This window comes from Photinus pyralis, unplaced genomic scaffold, assembly GCF_008802855.1.
Source record: "Photinus pyralis isolate 1611_PpyrPB1 unplaced genomic scaffold, Ppyr1.3 Ppyr1.4_LG6, whole genome shotgun sequence".
NCBI lineage: Eukaryota > Metazoa > Arthropoda > Insecta > Coleoptera > Lampyridae > Photinus > Photinus pyralis.
Genome location: NW_022170663.1, coordinates 34,782,461 through 34,806,143, shown reverse-complemented (window position 1 = coordinate 34,806,143; position 23,683 = coordinate 34,782,461). Strand labels below are relative to the sequence as shown.

Below are 23,683 nucleotides of genomic sequence, written 5' to 3'. Positions count from 1 at the left end.
GGTGCATAAATCACCAGGAACAAGCACAAATTAACATGTTTAAGGCTGGTTCCGTTCTTGAGTTTGGGGAATCAACGTAGTGTACGCATTTTCCACAGAAGTTGCTACACTCTGCACCTACTGAAAACCATATTCTACAAAAATGTGTATTGAAAATCAAATTGTGTATGGGACACGAAACCCAATCAACTGCATTAGCCGACGGTAAGAAACAGAATATCATAGTGGTTTGACGTAAGACTTTTGGCATTACTACAAAAATTACAAAGTACTGATTAACACTATGCTCGCCGCAGTATTTGCGAAACTATCCTTACTATTTGGAATTTCAAAAGCGGCTTACTACAGTTTCCAAGCAATTCAAGCATCCAACGAAGAGGAGAGCAAAAAATGGCTGACTTACTGGATAACTTTTGGAACTTTCTGCTGCATAACCTCAATTACTGACTTCATTTTCGGTTGGATTCCCCTTTACTACGAGTTCAAGGCGATTTCTGTTATGTTGCTGCTATCGCCTACGACAAATCGCGCCGTTCTGTTCTATCAGCGATGTTTAGAACCGTTTCTGATAGACAACGAAGAAGGAATTGGCGCAATTGTGAGCATTGCGGAAAATACGTGCGCGCACTTTGCAGAGGACGCCCTGAATCTTGCAAAGCGCATGTTGAAGAGTGTAATAAGAAAATTTCTAATACCATTCTTTTGTGTACAGTCTGACGAAAAGCCAGTAAGCAATCAGGTTGTAAGCGAACTCGATCACTTAACTGAACCTGATTATCTGGACAACGAGTATAGAAAGTTTGTTGATCACCAAAAACAAATGGAACTGTTATCAAATATCAAAAAAGATGCAATTAACACGAATTTGTTTAATCAGATTGATGCCACAATTAACTGTTTAGAAAACTAACATGGTCTACAATAAAGGTTTTAGAGTTTTATTATTTTGTTACACCCTATAGGTATAGCAACTCAAGATTTAAACCTTTAGTAGTTTTAGAAATAGGATCCTTTGGACCTGGAGGTCATTGAAACCAACCTTCGCATGGCCATCAAAGGTGCCTATGAAGCAAGCTGCCCTACAAAAAAAGGGAAACCTCAAATAAAGGGACCTGGTGCCACGAGGGACTCTCTCGCTTGCGGGCACAGACGAGGAAGCTATTAAAGCAAAAAACACCAGGAAATGGGGTTCATACTGAACCGCACTCACCGAACAATATAAGGCCATAAGTAAGGCAAAACGTGACTCATGGAGGAGGTACTGCGAGAGAATCGTACAAATTTGAGAAGGTGCCAGACTCCAAAGAGCCTTACAATCGTATTCAAACCAAAACCTGAGCGCTGGTTTTACCTGCCAACCCCCAGTATGAATTCCTGACACATTTACGTGTTTTTATTTATATTTAAATACAATATGTTCTCTTAGGGAGTAGGGATGTAATGTTTTAAGGATTGTTTTTTTATGTTATGTGTGTCAAATATCAATTCTTTAGGAATTCCAGTGGACCATGTGATTGGACATTATATTAATTTACTTAACAACCATCCTAATATGCATCATATCAGTACAGACATCCACTTTTGCTATAAAGTTGTATATTAATTTGTTGGTTTTTTTCTCGGTCAGTTCTTTTTTCTCGGCCTATTGTTATATTTGTACTCGGTGAACTACCATTTTCTAAATTTAATCTTGCAATGTAAATGATTTTGATTAAATTTCCGTTTTTAAAGCACATACTTGTTTTATTTGTATTCCATACTTGTTCCTCACTCTGACAAGCAACCCCTATCTTGCAGCGACCTTTAAAAACACATCGTAGTAAGTGATCCTAGTACACATTTACTCAACAACCTTATACCTATACAAACAGTCTCTCCCCCATGGACTCGGTATCATTCGTTGCTCGGAATTTATATATAATAAAACATAGATTTATGAAATTTATTCCCACTGAAAGTTGGCCAATTTGCAGAAAGTTATTTTAAAGTTATGAATCCAATTCGCGAGTTAAACGGTTGAACAGATACGGCAAGATATTTTAATATCGAGCAGAGGTCAAGCTGAAAGGGTTCGGAAAGCCATTAATCCCTTTTATGCTGTACATCTCGAACAACTAACTTGCGTTTATCATCCCAAGCTTGCTCGTTTTCTTTTTATTAAACTATATAAACAAGATCAGAATATTAAACAATCCTTAGTAGTCTCAGAAATTATAAATTCTTTGCAAGCCGTAGCGTACTAAATTTATACAAAACAAGTGCTTCTGCCTTGGGCTGTACAGCAAAAGATTAATTTGCCTAGTTTCCGGATTTCAAATACAAGACAATAAGTCAAAGGTCTTAAAAGATTTATGCGGAGTTTCGCGTATTATGTATCTTTGTTGGAACGTCAATATAACGTGTATTATGTCACAAATGAAATATTTATCACTTTATTAATATCATTTGTACGAATTTTGTATGGCAGTGATCTAAGGGGTAAACAAGAGCATAACTCCCATTTTATGTTTTGAATTGACTGCACAATGAAATGAGATACTGTTTTTAAATAGTTTGTGTGGTTGCTTTATGAGGTGGTTCTAGTTATAGCTGCGCAAACTGAATTTAAAGTTGCTGAAAAAAATGTACTTTGCCAACGTTTAAGAATCTTCTTGGTGATATTTAAATTGTGATCCTTTTACAAACTACAGATGAATTCCTAGGAATAATTGTTGAAAAGCCTAACGCTGCAAAAAATGGCGAAAAGGTAACGTTGTTTTAAATGTGAAAAGCCAGGTCACACAGTAAATGTAAACTGAAGATAAACGACCCAAGCAGAAAATGATGCCTGGACAGTGGTGCAACCACTCGGCTATGCAACGAACAACAGTATTTCGATGCAATTTTGCACACGCGACGCGGTACGCCTGAAACTGATGCGAAAGTCACTACCGGTGGCGAAGACCAAGGACGTTTTATCGCGGGCACAAATGGTAGCAAGAGAGACGTCACGTTACAAAACGCATTAATATGTTCCGAACTTGAGAACTAATCTCTTTTCTGTTAGTAAGATTACAGATCGCGGTCTGGAAGTTCATTTTCAGAAAAATGGAGCCTTAACGGAAAAGTATATACCGATCAAAAATGAGTGACCCTCGAGTCACCTTTGGAATATTTGTTTGCATGGTATATCGTACTTATCTCGAAGTTCCAAAGGCGACTCGACGGTCACTCATTTTTGACCACCCGATAGTTCTGTTGGCAACTATTGGACGAATTCCACTATCATCTTTTAAGTCTCTCAATGAAGCACCAAAGAATATCGGCAGAATTGATTTCGGTAAATTGCCTTCCAGAATGACATCTACAAATTTGGCAAGGGCTTAGAATGAAGTTGGTGGAGCTGAATTAGAAAAATCTGAAAGATGTCTCGGTTTTAGACCATCAATTCCTCCAGTAAAACTTCTAGGGAAACTGGAAATAGCTTTCTGTATGGCTTCATAGGATGTTAAACGGGCATCAACAAGAACGTCGCCAAGACCAGGAACAGGAGGAGAATTTGCCTAACTATGCATTGGTGGATGTTTAGATTCCAGTATATTCCATGTTTCGAGGCAATTGAAGTATTTTTGGTAGTGTGTAAATGGAACCAAAAAATAATCTCTATTACCTTCTGGGGGTTTCAGAAAACGCCTACAAACCTTCTGTTACTCATCCGAGAATTTCGCTAAAACGTTAGTTATTACACTTTGAGAAACGGAAGATTAATAACGCAATAAGCCGGAAAGATTATGGAGAAGTTCGTCGATTAGCCCTGTTATTCAACAGGTTGGCGTTCCAGCGTTCAACAAAATTCCGTGAAATGTTCACATTTCATTAAATTAGAATCTGTCACTTTGTCGCCGAAGGTATTACTGCACTAATGCAATTTTTGAACAATTTAAAAGTTTGCAATGCTTTCCCGCATAAGTGAGTAAAACGATGTTAAATCTATCCTAAGCGGAACTACTAACAAGATCGAGAAAAATTGATAAAAGCTGGCAAATTCCGCGTCTAACATATAATTGCATCTATTAGTACTTTAACCCAGTTTCTTAAAAGCGTACGTTAATAGAAAGCAATTTTCTATATATTACTCTCTTTCTTCGGTTAATGGGGAAATGCACTCAGGCTACATAGAAAAGAAAATTCTATCAGAAATATGAGTAGGTAACGGTCATGTAGCTAGCATAATGGCTGTAAGAAATTACGCTTTTCTACGTTACGTTCGCATAGTTCGGAGAGCTTTAAAAAGTATAAAATGGATTATGGCGTACGGTTCTAGCGTTTGAAAAGTGTCCACGACCACATATCTCTCTAAGTTGTGTAATAAAATGTTCATTTCCGCATAGGCAGGAAGGGTGTCAACGTGAAATATGAAGGAAATCCCACCTGACGGTAATTACTTCCATATTACTTTTGCTAGAAGAATGTTGGCATAAGGAACAAAGGAAAATAGAACTTACAGGTACATTGAATTGAATATTCTTGTATGTAATTTGAAAGGAGCAATCAGTACAAGTTTTTCACACATAAACTTCCAGAATTTAGGAAATTAAAAACGACAATTATGCTATGCAGTGATTAATTCAGTAGAGTCTCAACTCAAAACATCTCTGGGCAGAACTGGAAAACATTTCCTTGAGCAACTTTCAGTTAGACAAACGTTTTCCGGAGGCTTTTCAATGTATCTTTTGCACTCAAAATAAACTTACTTGCCGAATAAGCTGTTTTAGAAACTGTTGTAAGGGAATTCCCATCTCTGTCACAGATGGAAAATATTTGCCTCAGCCCAGGTTCGAACACCCGACCATCGGCTACTCCGGCTATGTAGCCCAACTCTGTACCACTGAGATACATAGACGGTTTTGCCTTCTGGGTTATATGCTAATACAAATATGGCAATCACAGTAGGCATCAATGTTTATCGGGTAACACTGGTCGGATTATATTTACATTTTGTCAATTATGGGTTCTTGCGCAGCAATTTTGAGGTTAGGTGGTAGAGCGGAGAAGAGCAGTCCTTGAGTATTGCTCTTCAACCGAACTTCGCCTGTGGGATTGCGTCTATTGCATACACGTGCATCTGTCTGATTTAAATATTGTATAAATAGGTACTACCTAATCGTATTTGTGAACTGCTGCATCACCCAATAAAGCTATATTACTATTATTATTATTATTCAAATAATTTGTTAACATTAAAACCTACTTAGTATCTTTGCCATCTCGGTTAAGTTATGATCCAGTTTGAAACGCGAATATTATTGTAGACCGCCACCTCCTTCAGAAGTGGTTGGCAAATTACGTACCCTACCTAGTATAAAAGCATATTACGAGTAGAGCGAGGCCCTTTAGGCGCTATTCAACTAATTATATACCAAGCCCTGCGGATAGGGAGGTTTTCTTTGATTGATTTCAGGTTTTGGATGCGAGAATTGAGCTCACTTCTTGGCGTCGACGTCTTACTTTATTCTAAAGTAAGGGTACCCTTACATGTTTTACTTGTACTTGGCCTTATACGTGCGAATTTTTGTCCGAAATATCTATTAATTTGTGGAAAGCTGTTATATGATTCAGTAATTAGGAATTTCAATTGTATAGCAAAGATTTGTATTTTGTATTTTGTGTGTTACTCTGTACAGTTGTGGAGACAATATTATTACTTTGATATTGATCTTTAAGAATAAACCAAAATCGATGTTTACTGTTATTACTACCCTCGTATCGTCTCAATTTCATACGGAGCCAGACTTAAGTTAGAAATTGAGTGGCGCTCAACCATTGGTCAGTGCAACGCAGGGCGAAGATCAAATACCCACGAACTAGCGCTGTGACCGTTCTCAAACTTGTATTTTCTTGTTTAACCCTGAGCTGGTTGCCCAGTAATGCGGCGGATTTGAGGAAATCCAGCGCCAACTCTCCGTTATAAGTGAGCAATTAGGATTTTCTTTTTCGCGAATTATCTTTTAAACATTTTGGCGACCCTGACGTGATTTGTGATAAAGTTGTTTGACAATTCGAAAACTGGAGGATCTATGGATCCGTTAGAGAGAGCGCGTGGTCTGGTCAAGCGGCAGTTGAAGAAGTTGTGATGAGATAAATGCTGAAAGCCAAAACTTGTCTGTATTCGGTAATCAAAGAAGTTATAAACTGCCAAAGTTTAATTATAAAAAGTTTAATGGAGAAGTCAAATAGTGGTTAGGATTTTGGAGTCAGTTTAAAAAGATCGACGAAGGCATTACGATACATGACAGTGACAAGTTTCAATTTTTGGAACAATTGATGGTAGATGACAATGTTAAAAACTATTGTTTTGTGAAAAGAGTCAATTTACTCAATGTGTTTCATAGCACGAGAGTGGTCAATACAAAAAAAAAATTAAAGAGACAAAGCGTTGTTTCACTTGCTTACGATATGGTCATAGATCAAAGAGTTGTAAATATCCAGTGAAGTGTATTGTATGCAGTAAGAGACCTGATGAAATTATAAGTCCTGATCTCCAGAAGAGTGATACAACATTAAGAAGTAGAAAGCGCGATGAAGGTGATAAAGGACTTGAGTATCCACCCTGGGGCGCAATCTTCTTATATTCTGAAAAGTTTGGCGTTACAATTAAGCTCCATTAAAATTGCATTTTCCCATAATCCTGGATAATTGGATGCAACAAATAAACGTAATTTAAAGTTGAATGTTGAAGATATAGGTAAAACGCAGTCATATTATCGAAAGCTGGTCGAGTTATTAGAAAACCAGTTAGGTTAAATTATGAGAACTAAGTTTCTTTACTTTGTAACGGTTTTAAAATTACCTACTTTTTAGTAATTTTAGTGGGAGAATTAAGTATTTGCAAGTCAATTATCCTGTAGGCAAGCGTAAGTTATAAAGTGCAGCATTTATTCTGCGCTGTGATTAATCAACGACACGTATTTCTATGCACTAAGGAATTAATAAGTTAAGCTTTTCAACTCCAAGCTCCGTTTTTCCTCTATACAAGCAATGTTCGCGTTTATCCAGTAAAGTAGAGAAAAAAAGAGCGAATAAATTCCTAGAAAAATGCCGGAGACAACAAAGGAAGTAATATCCTGTTATACAGTTTGAACAAAATCGCTTCGCACGGTTTTATGTACCTAATAATTTAACCTGAAAAATGATACGAATCAAAAGGATTTAAAATTGGAATGGAAAGACGTCGCGTCTTTCACGTCAATGGCACAGCTTCATTTTAACAATAGAACGGCGTACTTATATTTTTTACAACTACATAATTCTGTTGGGATGGTTTTGATTGAAATGTGTTCCGGAGATTGTGGTTAATCCCAGAGTATGGTTGATTGTGCAAGTTGTAGGAGGTTTATAATGTATGAGTTGAAGGAAATCTTTCCAACAGCCTCTCCGCCGTTGGGTTATCCAAGTACTCCTTATTTTCCCAAAATTATTCCCTAAATTCCTTCCTAAAATCTATCACTTGACTTCTCTTTTCCACTTTAAACGGCGTAAAATAAATATTTGTAATGAAACGGTCTCATTTGCAACTAACCTATGGAAGTATGGTACATCGATGGTGTCGGTTAATTCCTCAAGCAGTAGTAATTATAATTACTGAGTGGATTAACTGGGACTCTTTGTTTTAGAGGAAGGTGGTGAATCTGTGGCAGCAGAACGTAGATATGTTTTGGTGGTATGTGTTTGATTTGCAATAATTAAATGTATCCTTTTTTGTCCTCTGTAATTACGGTAATTAGCGTAGGATGTAGGCTGATTGGTTGACATTACTTGCTTGTCGATTTATTGTGATGTTTGCTTTTATAAATTTGAATTTGCATGGCTTTTTAAAACATTGCGCAAGGTTAATAAAAAATAACTTCACAGCCGTATTCAGGGGTAACCTTTTTTATTTGTTAGAAATGGCATCACATACGTAGGTAATGCTTTCTCATATAGGTTTTATTGAGCATATTGCTTCAATTACGTTTATAGGAATTGCGAGTTAGGAAAATTCCTTTAGCTTAATTCATTTTTATTCTGCTTTATGTCAGGAGTAGCCTTATCATTTGGTAAAAGAAGGTTTCAGAATAGTACAGGGTGGAACTTTCCACAGATGTGGGTAGTTTTCATTTGAGATTAATATACAGGGTGTTTAGATAATTTCGGGTGTCGTGTAGACTTCGTGTACGTAGTTGGTACTTTCCAAAGGTATTTTATATTTTAACCATTCGCAGGAAGGTGACTTCAAAATTCAATTATAACGTGATTGGCTTGGTATTTTTCCGCTCTTAATTTACATAAATGCCAAATGCAATCATTTTTCATGCCTCCTGAATTTTTTAATTTTTATGTTATATGCATGGTTATATGAAAACTGTTGTGGATTTCCCCTAAATCTTTATTACTTTTGTCACAATAATAATCATATGCCATGAGTTTCAGTTAGTTTTGGCGGAAGTTTTGATTTTTGGTTTTGAATTGCACAGTTACCGGCTGGACCCAGACACGAGACGGATTTTGCAGTTAAGATAACCACAGAATTATGGTCCCGTCAACATCACCGTGGCTGACCCAACAACATTTTTGTGGGTGACTTGTAGTTAAGGTCGATAAAATATGTATCCGTGCCAGACGTATCGTCCATTGCTACGTCCTGTGCGAGCTGATTTAATTAGGTTCGAGCGGTCCACAAAAAAATTCCCCTACTGAAAATCGTATACGGATGCGTTTTTATTATACAAGTTTATCAAAAGAACGAATAGAGGCAGATATTGACGTGTGCATGAACGAGAAAGGTCCCTCGCGCACTTCAGCCGGAAGGTAATATTGAAAATTGTATCATCCTCTTAACATAAATGCCCATAACTTAAAAATTTTTCAATAAGAAGCTGTACGCGTTGAAAGTTTTATGGCCCCTTTATAAGATGTACGTACGTGTTACTAGGGTCAGCAGCAGTTGCACTCCAAATCGCGTTGTCTAGACATCGAAGCTTTTTCATATTAAATATAAGTAATAAATTTGACCATCCCATTAAAAAAAAACCATACAATTTTACGTAAATAAACAGAATCAAACCGGGGTACTCGAATATTAAATTAAGTACACGAAAACTTTATGGAACATAAAAAAAACGTCATCTCTCATATAAAGAGGGATTTTCTCCCAAGTGACTTACGACATGAAAAAATACACAATTTTCAAACTTGATCGTGATGTTTATGCTTGACTTATTCTCTGATTGATGATATGTCAGAAATTTGCGGTTTTCATTCTGATTTTTTCACTCGACTTCCCTCGAGAATGCCAAGTCCGAATTAAAAAGTCCCTCATTTGTAAGATCTCAAGTAAAGGTTGACGACCTTGTCAGCAGGTTTTCCGAATAAAATGCTCCTTGCCAGTCTGATTTCGACGTCTATGCGTCAAATGTTGGAACGGATTCGGAGCTTAGGTTCCCATCTTCCTGCTCTTTAGGATAACAAGTTACAGGATTCGGTTTTATACGTTTCGTGATGCGAAATTCATTCAAATGGATAAATTCGGGGTGTGTGTGTGTTTGCGTCCTATACTTAGCCACATTGGGTATGTGGCTTCCAACGGCATTATTTATTTAAAATTTTCTGGAGTGGAGAAATTAATGCACGGAGTGATGTTCATTTTCTATGTGAAATTTTTCGCGCATAGTTTTTTCAACGAATTTATTTCTCGATTTATACATTAAAGCGTTCAAGCACCGCATTTTATGGCTTTTCTTATTGAATTATTAGGAATCTTTTTAGCTCTCGTAAGATTTACAATGCTGTTTGTTCTACAACCATACATTATTCATAAGAGTGCTGAAGCGCAATGCTTCTACCCCCGATTAGCGTAATTCGCATCTTGTATTCGGCGAGGTAAATAAGTTAAAGCTCCATAGGCAATTCTCCTTTTGTATTGTGGTATTAAGTAATCCCACCATATTTAGGGAGATTTAGCTTTGATGATACGCTTTATTTTCACATGAGAAAGAAACCGGCATTTTTCAACTGTTATAGTAGCTAGAAATCCATGTCGTTTATTACTTCCATATACGTGGACGTCTGAGATACTTTATATTTGTATGATAGATAGGGATAATTCTGTGAAAATTATGTCCATAGCTATTTTTGGCAAAACAGCCGATATTTAACCATTAGGTACATCCCAAAACAGAATCCTTTGTATTGCAATTCAAACTTGAACCCAAGCTTTACATGTGGCCCCACATGGCTCACGAGAGTTTCAAGTCGAAATAAAAGGGCATTTTTATGGAGATTTCATATCACTGAAATCATACTAGAAAACTAGCTGCATAAATAGTTAACGTTTTGCACACGGAACGGTTGGCTACAAGAAAACTCGCCTCCGGAATTGTTGCCTCCATAGGAAACTTGCCCAGGAGTTTCCCCTTCGGAGAATATGCTGGCAGTATGTTCACCCCCAAGGAAAATTCGCTTAAAAGTCGCTACCATCGATGCCACGCTACCTCTCGTAAGAACTGCACTGTAGCCTCTAACCTGGGGGAAAGGAATTATGTATATTCCTACATTTTTGGCAAACATTTTTGAACGGATTTAAGGATTTCTTTGTTTTCAATCACCACCGTGATTTTCTTGAGATGATGTTTTGAAAAGTAAAACGTCTATAAACTCTATGCGCGACTACCACTTTGTCTCCAATCAAACAGTGCCAAAAAAGCAATATGTCTGCCATCTTGAGCGCGTTTTTTATTTAAAAAAATCTGCTATTGTTTGCGTGTATTCTCTTTGTCCACCCGTCTCAATTTTGCCACTACCTTCAGGGGAATGGCATAATTTATGGTTGTTAGTCCAATTTGTTTGAATTAAGGTAAAGAGGGGGGGGGGGGGGATGTTCTACCGAATTTATTTAGAAATAATTTGAAATCGAATAAAATCCATTTGACAGATTGCTGCCATTGTCACTATCAAATTTAAGTACGTTCTCATTAACGAATTTATAGGATGAATTTCCCCCATTATATCCCGACGCAGGAAATCAGTCAAAATACAAGATGTCGGCTGAATTTGATTTTTTCCATTTTAGTATAACTTTGGTTATTTCGATCAAATTTGGCAAATGTTTATAATACAGCATAAAAAATATCCAATAACGGCCATTTAGATAATAAATATCTATGCATTTTTAGTGAAGTCTAATGTGTAATAAAGTTTTCTATAACGTATAATGGGCAATTTGAGTTATTCAATATCATTTTATTAAAGCATAAAAAATAACTATTTTAATATTTCAAAACAAAATTGCAAAATATTTAAATGGCCGCCATTTTGAAAAAAAAAATGAAGTCGGTGATTATCTTGTATCTTTGTATCTTTGTATTTTCAATATTTTTGCCAAATTTCATTGAAGTAACACATTTATAAAATTTTAAATGATTAATACACTCCATTAATATACGACCAATCAGCTTGGTGATTGTTTCAAATTCTAACCAATCAGATGATTTTTTATCTGATGAAAAGCTAGGTAATTTTAGCCGCCATCTTGGATTTTGACTGATAGCGTGGGCAAGGATTAACAAGGATTTGGAATATGTTGAAGTGGATATTATTCACAATACAGTGCAAAAAGCATCATTTTACACAATTTTGACCGTTTTTTTAGTTGTCTGCAAGTTGGGAGGCTGTTAGGTGACATCCCTCCTCTACAACCCCCGGTCCATTGCGTCTCTCTGCATCCTCATATAACAGCTTCCCGTATTCAAATCATCACTCCGTTTCCTTTTTCTTCTTCTTCGCTTCCTTCCATCTACACCGATCCCTCTAGTACGTCCCCCAACATTCCAGCACGTAGCCCCCCACTTTCTCTTTCTAATATTTCTTAACAGTTGTCTTTTTTCTCCTGTTCTTCTTAATACTTTCCTCAGTTCTAACCTTATCACTCCATTTTACTTTTAGCAACCTCCTCCAAGTTACATCTCAAATACTTCCAATATTTCTCATTCTCCTTTATTTCATGTCCATACCTCACACCCATACAACAGAACACCTCTAAACTAAACACTTCACCGACCTTTTGTCAATTCTAAATCCATCTTACTGTTAAGCACCACCCTCTTTATCATACACGCTGTTTTGGCACTTCCAATTCTTATCATCATCTCAATGATATCACTGTGCCTAAGATGTACTTGTTTTTACTTTTTTCCAATCTCCCATTACTTCATCTACTTACTTCACCTTTCATTACCTTCGACTTCTGGTGGTTAATTCTCGATCAATACGTGTCTTTTAGTTTCTCTTTTTAATTCATTATTCAGTCGACGACATTTCGTTTTTCCGTCTGGCGCATTTTTCCCCTTCCTCCTTTCTTCCATATTTTCAATCATTTCATTTCTATGACTTCTACGCTCTTTTTTCCTATCCTATACCCACACTTTGATTATCGTATTATTCATGCTCTTCCATTTGTCTTCTGTAGTTTCATGACTTATTTACAATCCCCCTATTCATTACAATCTCTTTTTTCATTTCAATTCACATTGCTCTTCCCATATATTCTTTTCCCATCTCTCTTAATTTTCCCAGATGCCATTCCTTTACTCTTTTTGCAATTCAATTTTATTTCCAACTCTGCCAACAACTATTAATATCTGCACCTGGCAATCCACACGCATTTTTAAACCATTACTGTGTCTTCCTTCAATCATGATGAAATGAATCTGCTTTCGATATCTGTTTCCATAGTTGCTGGCAATGCGATTTCTGTTAGGGGTAAAATCGGGCATGACTAATTTTTGTAAGTGAATTACGAGTTAGTTTGCACGCTGGAAGACAATTTTCAGGTGGTTCTGAAGTCAAAAAGTTGCTTGGGAAAGGGGGGGGGGGGTTAATAATCCAGGAGCAAAATTCTGTACATTGATGAACCAATTTGTTACCATAATATCTAATCTAACGATTTCAAGTGGAACTTGATTGTTACCTAGCCTTTTGTTATGTATCGTGTGCGATTTATGAACGCAACAATTTAAGCTATTTGATTAACGAGTTTTCTTAAGGTCAATCCGTTGAGGTCCAACTTTTTTGACAGTGGAATTTCCTATGGGCAAATTCGTTGTTAGATTTTGCTTAATGGTAATCGAACCTGTATGCGGGATGTGTAAACGGACCGTGTTATAGTCCAGTTTGATTCTTGAAATCTTATGATTCATTTAATTTGTGTTTATTCGAACCTTTTAACGATCCAGATAAATGTCTCGTGCTCAATTATGATTAATTGTGTTGATCAGTACAGTTAGTGTAAATGATCCTTTTGGAATTTAAGGAGTTTGACCGTGGCCATCAAGAAAACAAAATATTTAGAGAGAAGAGAAAAGGAATTTAGAAACGATGAAAACCTAATAATCAATGTTGGAAACCAGAAACAGTACTGCTTTCAAAAAGTGAATTCATTGGTCTACCTTGGGGTGATACCAAACAGCGATCGAGGCAAAACTGAAAACATTCAAAATAGGACTAGGAAAGGAGGTAGAAGTATGGGTAGTTTAACAAGATTATTAAGAGCGAAGAATTTAACAAGAGCTGTACTCAAGTATAATACATCCTACTGTCCTATATGGATGTGAGTCGTGGGTGTTAAACAAGATAGAAGAAAATAAACTGAATATATTGGAAAGGAAAATTAAGGAAGATCTACGGCGGGATAAAGGAAGTGGATGGGTGGAGAAGAGGAATACTGAGTTATGGATTTGTACAAAGATGTAAAGATAACGGTTAAATGCACATACGCAGATGGACATATGAACAGGCTGCCAAACGAACGAGTGATTAGGCCAATGGTCAAAGCGGAAGTAGTTAGAAATGGTAGAAGAGGATTTAAGAAGTCTAGATGTACCAAAGTGGAGGAAATCAAAGTCAACAAAGAAGGGTGGAAAAAGACGGTTGAAGCCATGAGCCGAAATTGGGCCTGTAGAGTTTATGTATGCTATTTATTAAGAAATAGACATAGGGATTTATGTATATTGTTTGTCCCTATTTCTATTTTCAAAAGACAAAAGCGCTTCTGAAGGGTACCTAATTTTATGCAACCAAAATACACATTAATTAATTTGCATATTGTTGGTTTGGCTTCCGTATTTTTATTTTCGTTCGTCTGCGATGTATTCAACTGAAGAAAAAGTTGATATTGTCAAATGCGTGAGTGATTTATTTTCTGTTAAGTCAAAGCAACAATATGCAAAGTAATTAATATGACAGCCTGAGGTCTATTTGCTTTAAAAAGTTGGATGCCTAAAATTAGGCGCCTTTCAGAAAAGATTTTGTCTTTTGAAAGTAGACATAGGGAAAAACAATATGCATGTATAGGTACTTCTTAATAAATAGTACCTACTGTATAGTTCTTCTACAATATTTATTCAGTCGTTGAATTAGAATCTTTAATTGGAGTGTTTATATGGGTATAGTCAAACCCCATACAACACATTCTAATCAAAGTCCGTGGAAAGAGTCCAATCGGTTGAGGCTCGGTGATAAAAATCTCAAAATTATCAAATTGTTTCTCAAAAAAATGGAGGATTTTAAATTAAATTCATTAATTTTGACACTTGTACTATTATAGCGAAGAGATTGTAAGTTTGGCGTTCAAGTTTCTTTTTTTTTCTTTTTTGTTTGTTACACCTGAACAATGCAGAATTAAACCGACATCATAATCAATAAAGTTTGCATCTTGCATCGACTATCAGTAGGTACACCTCTCTGGAACGAGTTTCCTGTTTGTTTCTAAATTCAAAATGAGTTTTTGTGTGCTTTTCATTTATATAGTTCCAGTTTCCAGTTTAATTAAACACGGAACGTGTCATTAAAAATAATGATGGCAGATAATAACTCATGTAGGACGTTTGTAATACTTTCTACGGCCCACGTACTTTTTTGAGGTAATGAAACTGAATTAGTAATGTAAAGCTATTACCCAGAAACCGAGAAACTGTTGATGTCTTTCTAGTCTGTACTTATGTATCTAAAACAAGGTCTCATTAATTAAGGACACTCTCCCGTTTTCTCATGTGATAATTTTTTTGTAAAGACCAAGTTAACAAAGCAAAACGTAAATTATTCCAATGTAGTACACGTTTATAGACTTAACAAAGATTTTTTTAAGCCTTTCTGAGAAACATATGTTCCTTTGAGGAACGTTCGTTATTTTACCATTACAAGTATATTTAATGAATTTACATTTCACCAAAGAAAACTCAATTAGACGGTTCGAGGTAACGCGAAAATGCGGATGCGTGCAAAAAATCTTGTATTATTTTAAAGCACATTTTAATGAAATCATTTCGTTGTTTCTTGAAAAAATCTAATATTCTCGCAAAGCCCTCGACCAATTTATGGTTGATACACAACGGAAGTTCAAGATACTGAAATAATTCGGACGCAGAAACTGCCCTCGTAATTGTTTATTTGGTCCAATTCGGTTGCCGAGGCCGGACAAATGGCAATATTTGTTCAGTAGAAATCACAGAAAGTGACCCATTTGTGTGTATTTCGGTCGAGTCTAGAAGTGAAAGATAGCAAGTGGTTAAATACACATCGCCCTTTACTGAAAGGGTTATAATGGTTTGCAGATTATAACGGCTGTAGAAATAGCATTATTATAATATTGAAAGGGTTCGAAGTAGGGGAGTAGTCTCGTCCATATTTTTGTCTATGTGGACATTTCCTTTCCGTTATTCATTATGATTCGCATTGGGGTGGATTCTAAAATTAAATTGTTTATAAATTCCTAGCGTTTCCTAAGGACTTCTTTTGATGATTTTGGCGAACGGACAGAATGCCTAAAATCATGAACTCGCTAGGAACTCGTTAATAAATACTTGCCTTTTCATTTAACGTACTTGGGAATGCTGGTAACGGTGTTCGCAATTTTCTACCATATAATAACTCGTTTGGAGATAGTCCACATTCAAGGGGATAGTGCTGTAAATTTTTTGCAATCTTAATCGCTGCTTCGATACCTACAGCCATTTCATCTCGCATTTTATTGTGCAAAGTAAGGGCTACTAGTTATGTGACAAAAATCACAATCGCGAGAAATAATAATTGGTACCTATTATTGAATCACATTAAAAAAAATCTAAGGCAATTTTTTGTCGTGGACAATTTGGAAAAGTGTCTTAAAAACGTTTCCTTAGTGTTTGTTCTATTTTCGACATACTGGGGGAAATGTTTAACCAAATTTCCTATTTGGGTAGAAAATCCACTATACCAAACAAATGATTTAGCACACTAATAAGGTAGTAATACCTATCATCTTCCAAGATTCTAAATATTGTAATTGTTTCTCGGTTTCTAGGTTCTATAGACTTTCTAAGATGACTCTAAGATCCTAACAAAGCTCTAAGAAGACTAAAGGCTTCGGGATAAAGAAATCTAAGTACGGTTTTGAAAGGGATTTTAACAACATTTTTGTAATGGGATATTTCATTATACATATTGCACACTGACACATACATAACTGACATACCTGTTTTGATATCCACATAAACAATTTTCAGGATTGCATGCCTATTAAAAATTTCGACCGTTAATTACAAGTTTATATTACTTCCGACAGACTGCGTCGCGAATAACACCAGTTGTAAATGGGCACAGCTTCGTTTTAAATTTAATAGAAAAATTAGAATAACGTAATTGAAACACGTTACTCATCGTCTAGAATTAAGTTTTAGAAACTTGCGGAAGTTTCTCAATCCGTACAGTTGAAATAGATGAGCGGAATCGCTTCTTTAATTACTACTTTCAACAAACAGGGACTGTCTGCAATTGGCGTTTGTGTCAATTGCACCGAACGCAATTGCAATTAGAACTTTACTAACTAGTAACGATGCAACTGAAGTTGGGTAAAATTGAATGAGTTAGCGCGAAAACAAGGGTTTCATAAAATAGAACCGAGTTGGAAGTGATGGTCGCTCTTTATAAACTGAAATGATTCAAAACTTTTATTACTATTACGGGAGACAATTATTCAACGCGTCTTTAGAAATGTATAGGTAATCCACAAAGATTTGCGCTTTTTAAGTTGAATACGGGGGTACATTGTCCGGAATCGTTGTTGTAGGGGTGCTTTTTCCAAATATGGTTTTGTATGGGTATCTACTTCATAGTTATTTCATATTATTTACTTATTGGTAGGTTTAACGTATTATACTATGATTTAACCTAAAGTTAAGTGTCATTATATCCAATGCAATTTACAGTAACTAATAATAGCATTAATTATTACTATAACTAATACTGCGAGGGGAGATTTCTATGTAAAATTCCTAGATAAAAAGCAGGAATTAGAGGACAACCTTCACACAGCGTTTTTCAAGTAGTCATTCGATAAAAAGCGACACCCTCTTAGTAGTTCAATCGACAGGTTGGAAAAAGTCAATGGTCTCCAAAATTTGATAGCGTATGCCCACAAATATTCAAAATTTATTGATCACTTGACTCAAAACTCTTGCCAAAAAAATAGAGGTAGCTAATGATACGCTTTACAACAAAACAGAAGAAAAAGAATTTATCCTGGCTGGTTAAATGTCTCCTTATTACCTTACCAGTCTTCATCTTATTAAAGTCTTCATCTTGCGATAACGCAGCCAAATTCTCCTACACTGCTTTATTCCGGAATTGAGTACCGTGGTAATCCTTGGCTCGCATTCCCAAATGGTCACGTAGAGTCAGTTTCTCTACATCTTCTGTGGAAGAGTTTATCAAGAGGGTGGATTTATCACATGGTAAGCTGCTCATAAACATTGATACGTGTTGTTATTTGCAGAAACTAACGCAAACTACCTATTCAATGTTTTTCTTAAATACGTCCATGCATGCTGTTTGAATAAGGCACAGCACTTTCCCCAAAGTACAGGAATTGCAGTCCAAGATAAGTAGAGATTCAACTTGGTACTTAAAAAAACAATTTTACGTGTCCCTTTAAAGTTAGTGATAGGCGCCGATTGATAAAGGTTCATAAACTTTGCCATATTTATTGAAAATCGACTCTAACTTACTAAACTTCGCGTTGAAACGACAACCAACTGTCTTCAGTACAGATTTCCCCGCACGCTTAAGTGCATTATCTTGTTTTATCAGATCGGAACCAAACATTTATCGGTCCTACGTTATTGACCAAGAAACCCTGTCAGCATTCGTGGACGAATAAAAGAAGTTGTTCTCACTTTTCCAAACTAAACTTGTAGGCCAAAGAAAACTTTCAAACCCATAAATTTTTCGAAGCTTTCGATGTTTTTTTTTAACTTTTTAAAAGAAAACTTCACAAACTACCGCGTTATTGTGTTATACTCATACAATAAACTTATCGGGACGAAACATTGAAAACTTTTTGATTTTACTCATTTTATATACTTGCCTGTAAAACCGACGTGAATAGAGGTTCATCTTAACATGTACGGCCCTTAATGATTGATCAGCATGCTTCCAGTTTTCCTACCCTTGAATGCACAGTGTATTAATTGACTTACATCTAAAGGCTAAGATGTGATCGGGTTGCAAATGCTATTATTCGAATAGGGTAGTTTTCCGTTTTCGTATTCTCGTCAGCAAAGGAATTGACAAATCTCTTTTCAGGGTTGGAAAGTAAACTAAATTTGTAAGGAAAAGAAAATAAGGACGAGTAAATATCGAAACTCTAACAAAGAAAATTCGGGCCATAAACTGTCGGGTATATATTGATCTCGTACAGTTCTAAACATTGTTATATTAATTACTTCTTTGTAAATGAATAAAGGACACCTTTCGGTTAAAAAAATTAGCAACGTGTCATGCAGACCAGACGATGTTCAAATCTGGTTGCGCAGCATGTAATTTATCATTTTACCTGTAAGATTAGTTTTTCTTGACATTTAGATGTAAAAAGTAAACATTTTTCTCTAATGACAACTCTTTAATGGCAAGTCAATAAAGTACTAGCTAATTTTGTAAAATTTGAGTCGTAGGTTGCGTTAAGTTTTCAAAGTATATATTATTTATCTTATTTCATGGAGGGATACCGTAAAACTACACTCATTGCTATACGCGAAATTAAGAGGTTTCATTCAATCAAAATATGAGAAGGAAATTTTTTGTAAAAAATATTTAAGACTCTTACATAAATTCTTACAGTAAGTAAAACATCGAGACCAAAATGAAGGTTGAACTCGAAAACACTCGAAACGTATCTGAAATTCGTGTTTCGATTTTTAGCGCCCCACCATTAGATTTTTGATGAGATCTCGTGTAAATTAGGGCGAACTGGATTATTTTTGGTAAAAATTGAATTAACCTCAGCTTTCAAAATATTTCTAATTTTTTATTTTGCATGGAAGATAGTCATAATGGTCAGTTAAGGACTAGAGGAGTGGTTATACAATTGTAAAGGAAATCACATTTTCTTAAATTTCCTCCAAGCGGACTTTCCTTATGGTTGAGGGCGTATAATCCACTCTGTTTTGTACATAAAAAGAGCCTTTTTAGCGCATTTTTGCAAAAATATTTTTTTGTAAAAAGTCGCTTTTAATCTCACTTTGGCTGGCTGGCTGGCTGGCGGGCAGTAAATGCGCGCCCGTAGAAAAACGCTTGTAAAAAGACAAGGAGTGCACATGTAACTATCGGGGCCGTGTAATTAAGAACGTTAGGGATGGGGCTACAAGATTTGGAGTCGACGACATCTGGACGCCATCCCCGAGCGTATTATACTAACCTGGAGATTTTTCAGTTTTTATCTATCTTCTTCTACAGTTTTTCTCCGATTGTTTTCAAATTGGTGTCGTCGGGAAGATCTTGTCAACGCGCACAACTCCTGCGTGGCGGAATTTTGTTTTTTTTTCCTAGGGGCGAAATAAACCACCTTTTGCGCGGCGCGCTTCGAGGGGTAGTCGACTTTGGGCGCCCAAAAGTTTCTTACAGCGCGAATCGCGGTCTCTCTTTCTCGTGTCACTAATAGAAGGTCGAGCTATGTGAAGTACCCAAAAGTTGAATACGATTTTATGCCGGGATTTTAGCGAAATCTACCAAAATGTGAATTACGAATGAACGGGACGTCGGAACTGTGTATCGACAAAGGGAATGTGGTAACCCCCGACGAGATCTTACTGATGGTGGAGTCGAAACTTCAAACGCGAATTGCGAGTGCACGGTAAGTGAGAAAATGGTACCGACAAAGTGAACGTGGTAGCTTTCGGCAAGATCTTATTGATGGTGGAGTCAATATTGGCTAATAAAACACTGATCTGCCACACAAAAATGCGCTGAAGTCCCTTCGATCTCACACGAGGACTTTGATCATCTTTATGATCTTACCCTTAGACGCTCGGCAACGTTTTGAAGTGAAACCTTAAAATTCCCCGTCTTGATTGGTTAGGCTACAGTGTCACACGAAATTGTTTTAGCGGCTAGTAAAGTAGTTCTCCAAAAACCGACACTTTAGTAAGAGTTACTATACTGCATTCATTATAAGAAGGTAGTAGATGGCGCTGTGTTTGAAGATAAACACATACAGGAAAAATATAAAACGGCACCAAATTATTGTAAAGTAGGAATATTTAGCACTGCGAACAGAAATTAATCTTTGACAATAATAACTAATGACACTTCGGCAGTTTAGTTGGCAACATAAACTCCCACCTTATAAAATTCACCAGTCGTTTTATGTTTCATTGTAATACTGACTCGTGTTTTATCCAATCACAGTGAAGGTCAAAGCTTCCCTATGCTTTCTTCCGCTACCTTACTTAAAATGAATACAGTATAGATAATAATATGGGAGGTTGCTGTTTCGAACATTGCGTAACACCCAGTGTTGAATTGCAGGCAACCCCTCCGAGTACTTTTGTTGTTAGAGCTTTATGGATTTTCTATTAAGTGGAAAGGTGTAAACATTTCATTTCCACGAGTGATCAATACGGATGGTTTGTCTACAAGGTGTTTTATTTATCCCTTCTCTTTGTTACTCCAAATAAAATACCGGTAATTAGTGCAACACCAAAGGCCAGACTTCAAAGCCTATAACTTCTACCGATTCTAAGGCGAGGAGGCGAATGGAAAGTTGCGTATCCAAAATACAAAATATTAATTACGAATATACAGTGATATTTATTTAGAAGTATGACATAGGGACTTGTATAATATTGTTTTTCCCTATGTCTACTTTTAAAAGACAAAATCAATTTTGAAGGGCGCCTAATTTCATGCATCCAAAGTAACTAAATTTCTTAACTCTTACAGGCACTATACCAATTGACAATATCAAATGTTTCTTCATTTGAATACACCGCACACGAACCAAAATCAAAATACGGAAGCCATCACAGCAATATTCAAATTAATTAATGTATCAGCCAGATATTTATTTGTTTTAAGAAGTTACTTTGATTGCATAAAATTAGAAGAAATTTTGTCATTTCAAAGTAGACATAGGGAAAATAGAACACATAAATCACTATGTCTACTTTTTAATAAATAGCACTGTATGCATAACCCCGTTTATTTACCATGAGACTTTAAACACTTTAATCAATCTGATAAAGCGGGTTCGTTACTCGTTAGTTATTACTAGTGGCACAGATTTTGTCCGCGTAAATTGGATATGCTTTCAAACGTTGTCAAATGCAGATTTTAGTTGTTACGTTAACAATCGAAATTAGAGCAGTGACTGATTAACAGAACTAATTAGTGAATTGCTGGATGTTACATACAACAAAGGTAGGTAGGTATACCGTTCGCAACAGTGACGGGAATCAATATTAGACGAGTCTTAATCAGGTTCAAAATATAATCAGGTCACAAGCACCGATATAATTTACAAAATACTACAATTTAGTTGATCAATTCGTCAATCATCGTATATTAACAGATTTTAATACAAACAGTGTGAATTTCTCTTTTCGTACTTTTCGGTGAGCTTATTCCAGAAGATTTTGTAGCGTGACCCTCAAATAGAAAATTAGAGACGAACGAGCATTTTCAAATGCCGAACAAGGAGTGAGGGTACGGGAGAAATCCGAATATCGACAAAATCGGGCCGGAAACACAAGCAAATGCTTTCACAATTAAGCAAAAGTGCAAGAAAGTAAATTCAACAGCTCAGTCGTAATGGAAATAAAGCGCCTTCAGTTCACACACCTTCTAATTAAATTTTCTGAGCTAACACTGATTGACTAAATTAAATTCGGGTGTTACAAACAGAAATCTTAGGCGTTTCATTAACTTATGGGATGTGAGTGGAACTACCGGAAGTATAATTGAATGCTACAATCGATTATAGCGCCTTTTATGAGGTAAAATGGTGTAAGCCATTGGAACTTTCATCCTGAATTTTAAACCGTCCCCTCCAGCTGAAGCACTCGAAGTATTCATCAAGGCACAGACAAAATGCTACACAGATTAAAATAATTGTATTTTGAATTAATGAGGAGTTTTGCGTAAGTATGTCAATTCAAAAGAAGAAGACGAAAATATTGTCTATTCCAATCATGCCAAAAAGCCTTCATTCAATTCGTAATGTCTGCATACTGCTGACTTCCCTGATTGTGAATCGTATGAATTTATTTTTTAACTGAGCCTGTTCTATACTTTGTTTGAGGTATAGGCTGAATTATTTATATATTTCAATTTTAGCTTCCTAGCTCGAGCTAGCTAGCTTTTTATTAAAACATGCTAGCAAAAAACTTTAATAGAGAAACTTTCAGAGCTCTTGAGGGACTATCTGCTCTAGCGAAACCTGGAACATTTTGCCTAAAAATGGTGAAAAATATTGCTTGGGCACTTTGCACATCTATACGGTAGGTTTTAGAACTATAGAGGAACTCTTTTCAAAAAAATTTCTATTTCTCAGAACCCGAAGTAAAAACCCTACATAGCTTTTGTATTAGATGGTGCCAGCCACCACTTGTTCTGGCTGTACTTTGTTGTGCAAGTACATATAAAAGAAATTCTAGCGAGGAATAGAGAGCTTTTAAGGAAAGATCTGAATATGATATTGTCGGAGAGACAGACAAACAAAGCGTCCACAATATTGCTCTTCCATATTTTCAAAAAGGTGATAAAGGACTTTTTTTAATGTCAAGGTTCAATTCGAGGCTGTCTGTAATTTGGCTATGAGGCAAACTTTGTAATAAAAATTTTTCGTATTCTAAGGGGCCATTTGTTTTGTAAATTGTTGTGAGTTACAATTATACCTACTTCTGACATTTTAACTGACTACATAAACATAAAACTATGAAGGATTCTTACCTTGCGCACTAAAAACACAAAAAACATTAATTCCACTTTTCGCCCTAACGTCCCTAAATTATTCTTCAATTACTCCATCAAATTGTGGTAGAGCGACTGCTTTTACTTTCAAAAATAATGCGTTTGAATTAGATATTGATTATAGTCGTGCTTGTTTGTGTACTGAAAAGAATTGAAATTCTTTAGCAATACTTTGGGTTTTAGCAAAGCTCGTTTTCAAATGAATGTCCTTTATATTCTTGTTCATCGGAATCCGCTGTTTGCATTTGAACGAATTCGTCAAAGAACATCTCGATTTCGAGCTTCTAAGTCTGAAATTCTTTCATTATTCTTGAAATGATTGAGAAAAGTAATAAAATGAGCCTACCAAAAAGTGACGACTTCAATATGAACAAATTGAATCGTTTTCTGT

At 36.0% G+C, this 23,683-nt stretch overlaps 1 protein-coding gene across 1 annotated transcript; it reads left to right on the top strand.

Annotated features, from left to right (window-relative positions):
* The first annotated feature begins 229 nt into the window (after positions 1-229).
* Positions 230-914, top strand: LOC116174032 (receptor expression-enhancing protein 3-A-like). Its single transcript, XM_031491808.1, has one exon. The coding sequence runs from the start codon at positions 284-286 to the stop codon at positions 908-910; it is 627 nt and encodes a 208-aa protein (XP_031347668.1). The 5' UTR covers positions 230-283; the 3' UTR covers positions 911-914.
* Positions 915-23,683: the final 22,769 nt, after the last annotated feature.